We start from the raw sequence: 12,730 nt of genomic DNA on the forward strand, positions 1-12,730 counted from the left end.
AGTGGAGGTGTTAGCGAGGGTGCTGAGGAGATTCACCAGGAGAAGTGGAGGCCTTAGCGAGTGTGCTGAGGAGATTCACCAGGAGAAGTGGAGGCGTTAGCGAGGGTGCTGAGGAGATTCACCAGGAGAAGTGGAGGCGTTAGCGAGGGTGCTGAGGAGATTCAGCAGGAGAAGTGGAGGCGTTAGTGAGGGTGCTGAGGAGATTCACCAGGAGAAGTGGAGGCGTTAGCGAGGGTGCTGAGGAGATTCACCAGGGGAAGTGGAGGCATTAGCGAGGGTGCTGAGGAGATTCACCAGGAGAAGTGGAGGTGTTAGTGAGGGTGCTGAGGAGATTCACCAGGAGAAGTGGAGGCTTTAAAGAGGGTGCTGAGGAGGTTCACCAGGAAGCTGTCTGGATTAGACGCAAGTTTTATGAGGATAGGTTGAGTGAGTGAGCTAGGGTTTTTCTCCTTGGAGTGATGGAGGATGAGAGGTGACTTGATAGAGGTGTATTAGAGGCATAGATAGAGTGGAGAGCCAGAGACTTTCTACCCAGGATGGAATTGACTAGCATGAGAGGGCGTAATTTTGAGATGATTGGAGGGAAGTATTAAGTGGAATTACATGGAGGAACCTGGTGGGTGAGTGGGAGAGGCAGATACATTCGGGAAATCTAAGGAACTCTTAGATAGGCACATGGATGATGAAAGATTGGAGGGTTGTGTAGGAGGGAAGGGTTAGATTGATCTTAGAGAAGGTTGAAGGGTCGGCACAATATCTTGGGCAGAAGTGCTGTAGTGTTCTATGTACACCTCCATCAGGTCAGCCGTCTTTCTACCATGTTAACACGAACTCTGACCTGTTCTTTCAGTGTAAGCCATCGAAGGGGAAACGGAGAGGCCTGTGTTGGTGCGTGGACAAGTACGGCTTCAAGCTGCCCGACTCCGATTACATGCACCATGACTTCCAGTGCCAGACGCTCGAGACAGATTGACACGCGCCCTCCAGCCCAGTCTCTCCTCTTCCTCCTCAACCAACCGACCATCTCCAGAGGACTTCCCTCCCGAGCTGTTAGCCCAACTCAGGACTGTAAAACAGCTCGGCCATGAGTGCAGCAAAAATCCTAAAGTATAATAATTTTACAAAATAGTATGCTATCATTACTTTTTGGGACACCGGATATGTCAAGCTACGAGCAGCTAGTTTTAATTACTTTTTGTTCTCTCGTGAAAGAACCTGTTGCTAAACGGAATTTTGACTTTTGAGACAAAAGGAAGGCTCAAGATTGGGTAATTTTGTTACTTGTCAGCATGAGATACCCTTCCTGTATTGTACGATGATCTTTCGCTCCCAGTGAGGTAGTGGGATGAATGGTGCCCGGTGATGGAGCCCACAGGCTGGGAGATTCCCGGAAAGAGCAGGGGAGGGGAGATCTGTCACTTTGTGCATCTTCCCCTTTTCTGGCGCTGTTGGGAGGAGAAGGGATGATGGGCAAGAAGTTTGTGGAAGGGGGATGATGCCTCATGCTGTTGGTCAAGATGGTTAAGATGATGTGAGACGGGGAAGGGACGAATACCACTCAGTGCCCCCAGCTTCCAGTCCAAACCCGCTACCCTAGTCACAGGGCACAGGTTGAGATCCCATCCATTTGGTGCTGCTGCTGTACTGTTTATGGCCACCAGGGGGCGACTCTTTAGAGCCAGCAGTGGCGCCCCCTAATTGCCAGCAGCTGGTACAGCAATGTGAAACCCTTTGTGCCTCGAACTCTTCTTGGTGGCTGGGAAGGGTTTAGGGAGGCTTCTACCAACCTACCCCCCCCCCCCCCCCCGCCCCCACCCACCTGCTGGGAAATGGCCTTGCCTTCCACTGGACCGGAGGATCCACTATCCACTATCCACTTTTCCTCACTATCCACTTCTGTTCAGTTGGGTTCTGGGGCAACTAGCTCGCCATCCTGCCCCACCAGTCACCGTGGAGCTGTTCGACCTTCGGCACCGTTGCACCTGTCAAGGTGCCCACTCCTTACCCTGCACCTGCCCATCATTGCCCCTGGCTCAGACCAAGCCAACCTGGCGGTTTCTCTTCCTCCCCACAGCCCCGGAGACCCTGGTTCGATTCTGATCTCTGGCACTGTGAAGAGTGGTCACTGAGTATTCTCCCTGTGACCACATACTCTGGTTAGCTCCCACATCTCAATGGCGTCTGGGGTTGGTGGCTCAGTTGGCCTCTGTACATTGCCCCTCGTGTGTTGGTGAAGGGTAGAATCTGGGGGGAGTTGATGGGTATGTGGGGAACAGGGAATATTATGGGGGGACAGTGGGATTGTTCTGTGAGCTAGCATAGACTCAATGGGTCAAAGGGTCCCCATCCTAATCAAATGGGGTTGTAGAGGCTGTAGGTATCTCACAGTTCCTCAGCCACATCTCGAGTGAGTGCCCCCCACCCCAGTCCGAACAGTGAACTCAACCAACCAGTGGGGACTTCCTCCTCCTCAGGGTAGGATCTGTGAACCTGGAGGAGGAGGAGGAAGAGGTGGGAATGTGAATAATCTTGAGTTCCCGGGGTGGGAAACATGACGAAACACAGCTCCCAGTGGAAGAAATTCCATCGGTGGGTTTTGTGTGAAATTGAAAATGGGATGTACTCTGAATATTATGACTGCATTTTGACCATGTTACTCTCTGTGTTGTATTTGTGGGATCGCTTGAAACCTTAACTCCATTACTCTTCAGAGTTTAGAACCACAGCTGAGTGGTTTCATGGTAAACTCTCTTTATCCCCTTGTCCCTGTTAGCGAATATTCCGGAGTTATGTGAATATAGCGGATATTAAATCGAGACAGAACCAGTCTTCAACTTTTTGATAATTGAAGTTAAAAGCACAGGCTGGCCCACAGACTGTGAGATATTGTTTGCAAAATGGTGAGCATGAGACGTTTGCAAATGCATCAGCCAAGTGTTAAGACAATGGGATTGTGTAGTTGGCCTGCATCAATCCAGGCATTTATGGGTTTAAGGAATTGTAAACTAGTTCAGGATCTCACAATGTTGCGAGCACCTGGATCCACATCCCCAGTGCCTGATGTGGGGAGATCCATTAACAGGACCCAGACACAGCTGGGGTCCGACACATGGACCGTTCTGGGTGAGGAGACCAGCTGGTCAGAATGGAGGGTGGTGAATGTGTGGAGATCCGTTCCTCGAAGGGAGTCAGATGCTCGGAGGAAGGAGAACAGGGAAGGTATTACACTAGTGGGGGAAGAGTTGAACAAGAGCTACAAGATTAGGGGGTAGTCGTTTGGACCTTCTCACCAAGGGTGGTGAATTTATGCAGGTCTTTATCCTGAAGGGACACACACAAAACTCTGGAGGAACTCAGCAGGTCAAGCAACGTACACAGGGGGATGTATAGTTGATGGTTCGAGCTGAAACTCTTCATCAGAATGGGGGTCAGATACTCAGCAGGTCAGACGGCGACCGTACAGGGAGATGTAGAGATAACCTGTATTGCTGATCTGAAATGCAAACCCCCTTTTACTCTCTCCACAGCCCCTCCACCACACAGTCATCTCCCTCTCCCCTCACTCCCACCCTTGTGCTGAAAGCTGCTGAGGACTGACTAAAACTGAGCCACACGTAACAGGGAAGTAGAAGAATCTTTATTCACAAGGCAAAACTTTCAAAGTGAGTCTGGGGATCTCACCCTCAGGGCTCATGACGCATCTCAGCCTGAAACTTTGAATGTTTATTCCCCTCCATAGATGCTGCCTGACCTGCTGAGTTCCTCCAGCATCTTGTGTGTGTTGCTGTGAGTAGGTACTAGTTCTGCCAGGTAGATGAGGGAAGTGGTGGAGGGGAACTGGTTGGGTCTGCTGTCAAGAGAGTGAAGGAGCTTTTGAGGCTGTCCTGATGACACATGATGAAGGATCCCAGGATGTCCTGATGAGAGATGATGAAGGATTTCAGCCTGAAACATCTACTGTTCATTTCTGTCTATAAGTGCTGCCTGACCTGCTGAGTTCCTCCAGCATTTTGTGCATTTTGCTGTGGATTTCTATCATCTACTGCAAAGTCCCTTATTTATGCATGGAGGTGGTTCATTGGGAGTTAACAGGGTTGGGGAGGGAGATAAGCATTTGAATGATCAGCACGGTGAGGGGGCTGTAGAACTCAGAGTGAGACTTTTAGTTGAGGTGAAGTGGTTATATTGAACGTTGTGAGGGTGAGGTTGGATCACCCTCTTATCAACCTTCGAAGATGAATGGAATCTGATCATAGACTGGTGATCTGGAGATGAGGAGCCCTGCAGGTTCACAGACCTTTCTTGGGGAAGGCAATTCCCTGACTTCATCTAGTCTGGGCCTCGTACATCCTCAGCTTCACACCAACACTGAGGAACAGACTCGGGGGTCTGGCCCTCGCCCTCCTATTCCTGCTCACATCCCAAGAGGCTGACCCGCTGGAAGTGTGCCTGAGTGGGTTGTCCCTGAGGGTCTTTGGGGGGCAATCGAGGGGCTTCCTAGCTTGTGCTGCATGTAAGGTTACAGATTCTATTCCTGCTTCCATTACAGAAGCAGGAATACTGGGCTGGATAAGAGAGGATTGATGTGACAAAGGGAGGACTTGTCCAGAGTTCAGGGAGATCAGTGTTCAGAGGCAATCTGATCATGAACTGGTTATCTGGAGACCAGGTTCACAGACCTTCCTCAGGGAAGGAGATCTCTGATCTACTCCATTCTGGGCCCTGCACGCCCCCTGCTCCACACCAACATTTCAGCACCACTGACACAGGTCATAAGCACCCTGAGGAGTCAACCTATCTTGACCATCTACCCTTCAACCCCACTGACATGATCCAGTGTCTCTGAATTCCCAGTGACCCTGTGATCCACTAATCTCCCAGTGGCCATGGCCCAGTGCATCCAATCTCCCATAACCACAGCCCAGTGTGCCACAGAGTGTCTTCTAGTGTCTAATCTCCAAGAAACCATAAGCTAGTGTGTCTCATCTCCCAGTGACCATGATCCAGGGTGTCTCCAATCTCCCAGTGACCATGATCCAGGGTGTCTCATCTCCCAGTGACCATGATCCAGGGTGCCTCCAATCTCCCAGTGACCATGATCCAGGGTGCCTCCAATCTCCCAGTGACCATGATCCAGTGTACCTGTGATCTCCCAGTGACCACAACCAAGTGTCTCTCTGGCATTCCTGTGACCTGGGTACCTCCCCAGTGCTCCAGTAACTCTCTGGTCTGCAAGGGTCACTGCAGTGAGAACCTGCCCTCACTCCATGTGGTGTGGCACTGGTGATAGTGGTGTTACAACAGGGAGCATTCCGCCCGGTTGGTGAGTAGGTGTGCAGGAATGGGAGAACTGGGAAGGGTCGAAGTCCTTCATGTTCCATGATATCACCAGGAGGCCACATCGGGATCAAAGGGATGTTTCCTGCCTGGTTCAATGTCATGCTGTTGTAAGAGAAAGAGGATAAGGTTCAGAATGAGTGATCACCCTGCCCTACCCAAACCAAATGTGCTAATTTTCAGCAATACACTGCCTAACGTTTCAGCCCAAAGTGTCACAACCTGTGTAACTCCCAACCCAACAACCTTGTGACTGGACGAGACTTTCTTTCATGTCTAATGAAGCAGAAAGTTTTAGCTAATATTCCGTTCAATGTTTTGTACTAAATATTTTTGTTATATTTCTGATGAGGTGGACACTGTATGCTATTTATTCAACTCTAATTTATCTTATCCTTCACCTTTGTCTTTTGTTATGACAAGGCCTTTATTTAATAAAGATATGTACACAGCCAATGAGTGAGCTGGATTAATTTACCCATTCCTTTATGAGGGGCATGTTTAGGGTAAATGCAAGCAGGCTTTATCCTCTGAAGTTGGGTGAGACAAGAACTAAAGGTCATGGTTTAAGTGTGAAAGGTGAAATTTTTAAGGGGAATTTCTTCACTCAGAGGGTGTTGCGAGTGTGGGATGAGCTGCCGGTGGAAATGGTTTCGAATTCAACATCTGAGAGAAATTTGGATAGGTACACAGATGGGAAGGGTATGGAGGGCTGTGGTCAAGGTGGGATGAGTCTGAGTAACAGTTTGGCACAGACTAGATGGGCCAAAGGACAAGAGTGGGAACTTCTTTACTCATAGAGTGGTGTGAATGTAGTGTTTCATCATAGTACGGATATTGATAACCAGAGTGTGACAGGGAGGATGGCGTACGGACGTACCCTTCAATTGGTGGTGTGGGGGGGGGGGAGGGGTTAGACAACCAGTCCATCTGAGTGTGTGGCATTTGTAACAAAGCGGATAAATTAATGACACCAATTTGATTGTGACATTTAAGAGAAGTTTGGACAGCTACATGGATGAGAGGCGTATGGAACTAGGCAGACTAATAGTTTAGCACAGAGTAGATGGGCTGAAGGGCCTGTTTCTGTGCTGCAGTGCTCCATGAACTACCTGAGCAGCACTGAGTCCGATATGGACATGGACCCTGTCCCACTGAGACCAAGAACAATGGACTCTGTTCATGGTGGGAATTGGGGTGTCGGGTGTGACGACCATCTGGACCATTGGGGTGGTGGGGGTAAACACTGATTTATTTAGAACAGGCCCTTCCAGACCAACAAACCACACCACCCAGCAACCCATCTATTTAACCCTAGCCTAATCACAGGACAGCTTGCAATGACCAATGAACCTACAAACCTTCAGATTGGGAGGAAACCCATATGCTTACCGGGGGGGATGTATAAACTTATTACAGTGGAGGGCGGAATTGAACTCTGATGCCTATGCTGTAATATGCCACCGAGGCGCCCCTAGCAGCATCGTGATCTTTTGCTGTCCTTCTGGCGTAGATGCTCCCATGGTGCTGTAGGAGAGGCAGGTCTGCAGTATAGACCCAGTGCTGGTATACTTCTGTGCAAATGATCTGTCTAGATGGCACGCATACAAACATGTGACCTCGGTACATGTGCTCAGTGCAAAAGCATTACAGCACCAGCTATCCAGGTTCAATTCCCGCTGCTGTCCGTAAGGAGCTTGTACGATCTCCCCCGACTGAGGGGCTTTCCTCCGGATGCTCTCATTTCCTCCCACGTTCCAAAGACGCACTGGTTAGGGTTCGCAAGTTGTGGACACGCTACACTGGCACCAGAAACACGGCAGCACTTACGGGCTGCCCCGAGCACATCTGTAGATCGTGCTGGTCATTGACGTAAACACGTCTCACTGTATGCTTCGATGTGCACATGACAAATAAAGCTAATCTTTAAGAAAATGATTAGCCAATTCGAATAATTCCAAGTACACATTGTGGGGGAGGAGGGAGAGAGGGTGAGGGGACCTGCAGGTGGTGGAACTGATGCTGTAACAACTTACCCACTGCACCTCTGCCCTTGACTGGATGGCGGAGGTAGTGGGATTGGGAGGGGCTATTGGAGTCACATACACCATAACTACTGTGTTGGAGAGCAGAAGTGCTGGGATGGGGGGGACGTGGATGGATTGATGGGATGGTGTCGACTTTCTTGAGAGTTATTTATTTGGAGATACAGCCCTTCCAGAACTTGGAGCTGCGTCACCAGATGCCACCAATTAATAATGGGACAATGTACAATGACCAATTCACCTACTAATGGGGACATCTGTGGAACATTTGAGGAAACGGGAGCATTTAGAGGAAAGCCACTCGAGTCAGACATACAAACTCTTTACAGACACTGCTGGAATTGAACTCCAAACTCCGACGTCCCAAGCTGTCATAGTGTTGCGGGAGGGGGGAGGCACACGGGGAAAGATTGAAGAATTTCCCACAGTTGTGTCTAGAACCAAAGAGTTTAGTAACAAACCAATTTTATGGACAGACTACCTGGCATTGACTGTACTTCATCACAGGAAAGTTCAGCATGATCTTCAGAATGAGAAAATGAAACTAGCTTAATTTGTAGATCACAAAAGGACGGGTTGCAATTGAGTCCCGGGGGAACCAATATCCTGGCGGGGAGGTTTGTAAGGCAGTTGGGGAGAGTTTAAACTAGAATTGTTGGGGGGTGGGAACCAAACTGAAGTGACGGAGGAAAGGGTGGTTGGCTCACAAATAGAGAAAGTTTGGAGACCGTGCGAAAGGAAGGATAGGCAGGTGATAGAGAAGGGACACACTCAGTGCAATGGTTGAAAATGTGTCTATTTTCAAGCAAGGAGCATCATGAATAAAGCGGATGAGCTTAGAGCATGGATCAGTACTTGGAGTTATAATGTTGTGGCCATTACAGAGACATGGATGGTGCAGGGGCAGGAATGACTACTTCAAGTGCCGGGTTTTAGATGTTTCAGAAAGGACGGGGAGGGAGGCAAAAGAAGTGGGGTGTGGCACTGTTGGTCAACGATAGTGTCACGGCTGCAGAAAAGGAGGAAGTCATGGAGGGGTTGTCTACAGAGTCTCTGTAAGTGGAAGTTAGGAATAGGAAGCGGTCAATATCTCTACTGGGTGTTTTTTTTTATATAGACCACCCAATAGTAACAGGGACATTGATGAGCAGATAGGGAGACAGATTCTGGAAAGGAGTAATAATAACAGGGTTTATGTGGTGGGAGATTTTAATTTCCCAAATATTAATTACCATCTCCCTAGAGTAAGGGGTTCAGATGAGGTGAAGTTTGTTAGGTGTGTTCAGGAAGGTTTCTTGACACAATATGTAGATAAGCCTACAAGAGGAGAGGCTGTACTTGATTTGGTATTGGGAAATGAACCTGGTCAGGTGTCAGATCTCTCAGTGGGAGAGCATTTTGGAGATAGTGATCACAATTCTATTTCCTTTACCATAGCATTGGAGAAGGATAGGAACAGACAAGTTAGGGAAACGTTTAATTGGAGTAAAAGGAATTATGAGGCTATCAGGCAGGAACTTGGAAGCATAAATTGGAAACAGATGTTCTCAGGGAAACTTATGGAAGGAATGTGGCAAATGTTCAGGGGATATTTGCCTGGGGTTCTGCATAGGTGCATTTCAATGAGACAGGGAAAGGATGGTAGGGTACAGGAACCGTGGTGTACAAAGGCTGTTGTAAATCTAGTCAAGAAGAAAAGAAGAGCTTATGAAAGGTTCAAAAAACTAGGTAATGATAGAGATCTAGAAGATTATAAGGCTAGCAGAAAGGAGCTTAAGAATGACATTAGGAGAGCCAGAAGGGGCCATGAGGAGGCCTTGGTGGACAGGATTAGGGAAAACCCCAATTTTCCCATACTTGCTCTACAAGTATGTGAAGAGCAAAAGGATAAGACGTGAGAGAATAGGACCAATCAAGTGTAACAGTGGAAAAGTGTGTATGGAACCTAAGGGGATAGCAGAGGTACTTAATGAATACTTTGTTTCAGTATTCACTTCGGAAAAGGACCTTGGCAATTGTAGGGATAATTTGCAGGGGACTGAAAAGCTTGAGCAAAGAGATATTAAGGAAGAGGATGTGCTGGAGCTTTTGGAAAGCATCAAGTTGGATAAGTCACTGGGACCGGATGGGATGTACTCCAGGCTACTGTGGGAAGCGAGGGAGGAGATTGCTGAACCTCTGGCGATGATCTTTGCATTATCAATGAGGACGGGAAAGGTTCCAGAGGATTGGAGGGTTGTGGGTATTGTTCCCTAATTCAAGAAAGGGAGTAGAGATAGCTCAGGAAATTATAGACCAGTGAGTCTTACTTCAGTGTTTGGTAAGTTGATGGAGAAGATCCTGAGAACAGGATTTATGAACATTTGGAGAGGTATAATATGATTAGGAATAGTCAGCATGGCTTTGTCAAGGGCAGGTCGTGCCTTACAAGCCTGATCGTATTTTTTGAGGATGTGACTAAACACATTGATGGTGGTAGAGCCGTAGATGTAGTGTATATGGATTTCAGCAAGGCATTTGATAAGGTACCCCATGCAAGGTTTATTGAGAAAGTAAGGAGGCATGGGATCCAAGGGGACATTGTTTTGTAGATCCAGAACTCACTTGCCCACAGAAGGCAAAGAGTGGTTGTAGGTGGGTCATTTTCTGCATGGAGGTCGGTGACCAGTGGTGTGCCTCAGGGATCTGTTCTGGAACCCCAACTCTTTGTGATTTTTATAAATGACATGGATGAGGAAGTGCAGGGATGGGTTAGTAAATTTGCAGATGACACAAAGGGGAGCATGCCTATTGAGAATAGGTTAAGTGAACTCAGCCTTTTCTCCTTGGAGCGACAGAGGATGAGAGGTGACCTGATAGAGGGATACAAGATAATGAGAGGCATTGATCATGTGGGTAGACAGAGGCTTTTTCCCAGGACTGAAATGGATAACAGGAGAGGGCTTAGTTTTAAGGTGCTTGGAAGTAGGTACAGAGGAGATGTCAGGGGTAAGTTTTTTTTTATGCAGAGTGGTGAGGGCATGGAATGGGCTGCCAGCAGCAGTGATGGAGGCAGAAGCGACAGGGTCTTTTAAGAGATTCCTGGATGGCTACATGGGAGATTAGAAAAATAGAGGGCTATGAGTAAGTCTCGGTAGTTCTAAGGTAAGGACATGTTTGGCACAGATTTGTGGGCTGAAGGGCCTGTATTGTGCTGTAGGTTTTCTATGTTTCTAAATCAAACAGAAAATTTGCTTTGTTCCAAGTTAAATTTCACTACAATTTACTTGCAGGACTGTGGATTACCGGATACCATTAATACAAAAAGAAAATCTTAGGGAAAAAAAACACATAAATAAGAAAATGTCAGAACTGCTCAGTAAGTCAAAGGGAGGCCTTGAACAGGTCACTCTAAGATTTCAAGTCTTTTCTAGTAAAGTTTTCCAGCTGAAAACTTGTTTACCTGCACAAGATCGAAAACAGCTGCAGAAACTTACAAACTCAGCCAGCTCCATCATGGGCACTAGCCTCCCCAGCATTCAGGACATCTTCAAAAAGGAGGCAGCCATCATCAAGGACCCCCACCACCCAGGACATGCCCTCTTCTCATTGCTACCGTCAGGAAGGGGCACATGAGTCTGAAGAGAGACACACTCAACGTTTTGGGGGGGGTCAACATTTATATAAATTAAATAAATAGAGGACATACACACACACGCAGTGGATTCCAGTTAATCGGGACAAATCAGGATCAGCACATTTTGGCCCAATTAAGCCAAAGTTCATGGAAAAAGTAAGAAAGGTATAAAAAAAAGACAAACAACTGTTTAACTGAGTAACAAATTATGTATTGAAATGAAATACAGAACAAATTAGAACATTATCAATACTACTACAGTACTATCAAACTGTGTATTAGCTCCTAATTGTTATCGAAGGAGTTCAGTGTCCACTGCCACATTCTTTTGATTGAATGTAAATAAACAAAATCAGCGTAGACACCTAGAGTGGACAATGGGCTGCTTTCATACAACGACTGCATCCTCCAAATCTTCATTTTCATTGTAACATGCAAGATGATTGTCGATACCTTCGAATTCTTTGTAGTTTCTAACTTATTAAGGTAGTGAAATTGTTTCATTTTCACTGCCGGCCATTTCTGACAGCTCCAAGCCTGAATGCTTGAAACCACAGTGAACAAAACGGTTCTGAGTTATCTTACTGTTTATTCCTCACCAGCTACCAGTGACAAAAAATACTCTCTTGAACACAAGCAGATACAACCGATGCTACTTAAAAACTGTTCATCCGAAGCACAGCGTATTGTTGAACAGCCACACAAGTGCATGTGACTGACACTAGTTAGAAACTGTTCGGCGACTGTCTCCTGCCCCAGTTAAGCAGCACAGTGTCCCAAATAAACAAAGGGATACACGGGCATTTTCTCGATTAGTTTTTGTCTTTAAGATTTGGCCCAAATAAGCAGCTACCCCAATAAATGGCCCAGTCATCAGGAATCCACTGTATGTGTGTGTGTATGTTATGTACAGCACTGTACTGCTGCCACAAAACAACAAATTTCACAATGTTGTTAAGACATAGGAGCAGAATTAGGTCATTCGGTCCATTGAGTCTGCTCTGCCATTCCATCATGGCTAATTTATTATCCCTCCCAACCCCATTATCCTGCATTCTCCATAAACTTTGATACCCTAACTAATCAAACTCCACTTTAAGTATACTCAATGACTTGGTCTCCACATCCAGCCATGGCAAAGAATTCCACAGATTTCATGCTCAGCTCTGCTCTAAATGGTTTTCCCTCTTTTCTGCAGCTGTGCTCTGATATTAAGCCTGATTCTGATTCAGAGGCTGCCAGGCTGGGTGGGACTGTCCACAGTGAAGACAAGTAGGCAACTGGGACTCACCACTGAAGGTCATGGAAGAGAAAGGGGCTCCCTGTTACAGAAACCCTGCCAAAGTCCAAGGAGGCAGGAGCTCCATTTACCAGCAACACGTATGGAAAATTCAAAATGCCAACAGGAAAGTCAACAGAAGACAGCAAAATAATGCTGAAAAAGAACATGCACACACAATGGCGACAGGTGAAAATAGGCAGGTGGAACAGCAAAGGAAGTTGGGAAAGGAACTTGCAAAATAAATCAATATTTCTCCAACTTCCAATAATTTCTTCCCCCTTCTTTCTTTTACCATTCATTCTAGTTCTTCTCACCTGCCCATCACTTCCCTCTGATGCCCCACCTTCCCTTTCTTCCATCTACTTTCCTCTCCTGTCCAATCCCTTCATCAGTCCATTACCTTTCCACCTATCTCTTCCCAGCTTCCCACTTCATTATCCCCTCCCCAAC

At 47.1% G+C, this 12,730-nt stretch overlaps 2 protein-coding genes across 4 annotated transcripts in view; one reads left to right on the forward strand and one right to left on the reverse strand.

Annotated features, from left to right (window-relative positions):
- The window catches only part of LOC140728111 (insulin-like growth factor-binding protein 5), a 30,826-nt gene extending 25,033 nt beyond the window's left edge, over positions 1–5,793 (forward strand). For both annotated transcript variants that reach the window (XM_073046312.1, XM_073046313.1), the window contains exon 4: positions 851–5,793. In XM_073046312.1, the coding sequence (XP_072902413.1) occupies positions 851–973 (123 nt within the window). In that variant the 3' untranslated portion in view covers positions 974–5,793. The remainder of the gene's footprint in view (positions 1–850) is intronic.
- igfbp2a (insulin-like growth factor binding protein 2a) overlaps positions 1–12,730 on the reverse strand; it is a 99,583-nt gene that overhangs the window by 40,765 nt on the left and 46,088 nt on the right. The gene's annotated exons all lie outside the window — the stretch shown is intronic.

The sequence above is a fragment of the Hemitrygon akajei genome, chromosome 5 (assembly GCF_048418815.1).
Source record: "Hemitrygon akajei chromosome 5, sHemAka1.3, whole genome shotgun sequence".
NCBI lineage: Eukaryota > Metazoa > Chordata > Chondrichthyes > Myliobatiformes > Dasyatidae > Hemitrygon > Hemitrygon akajei.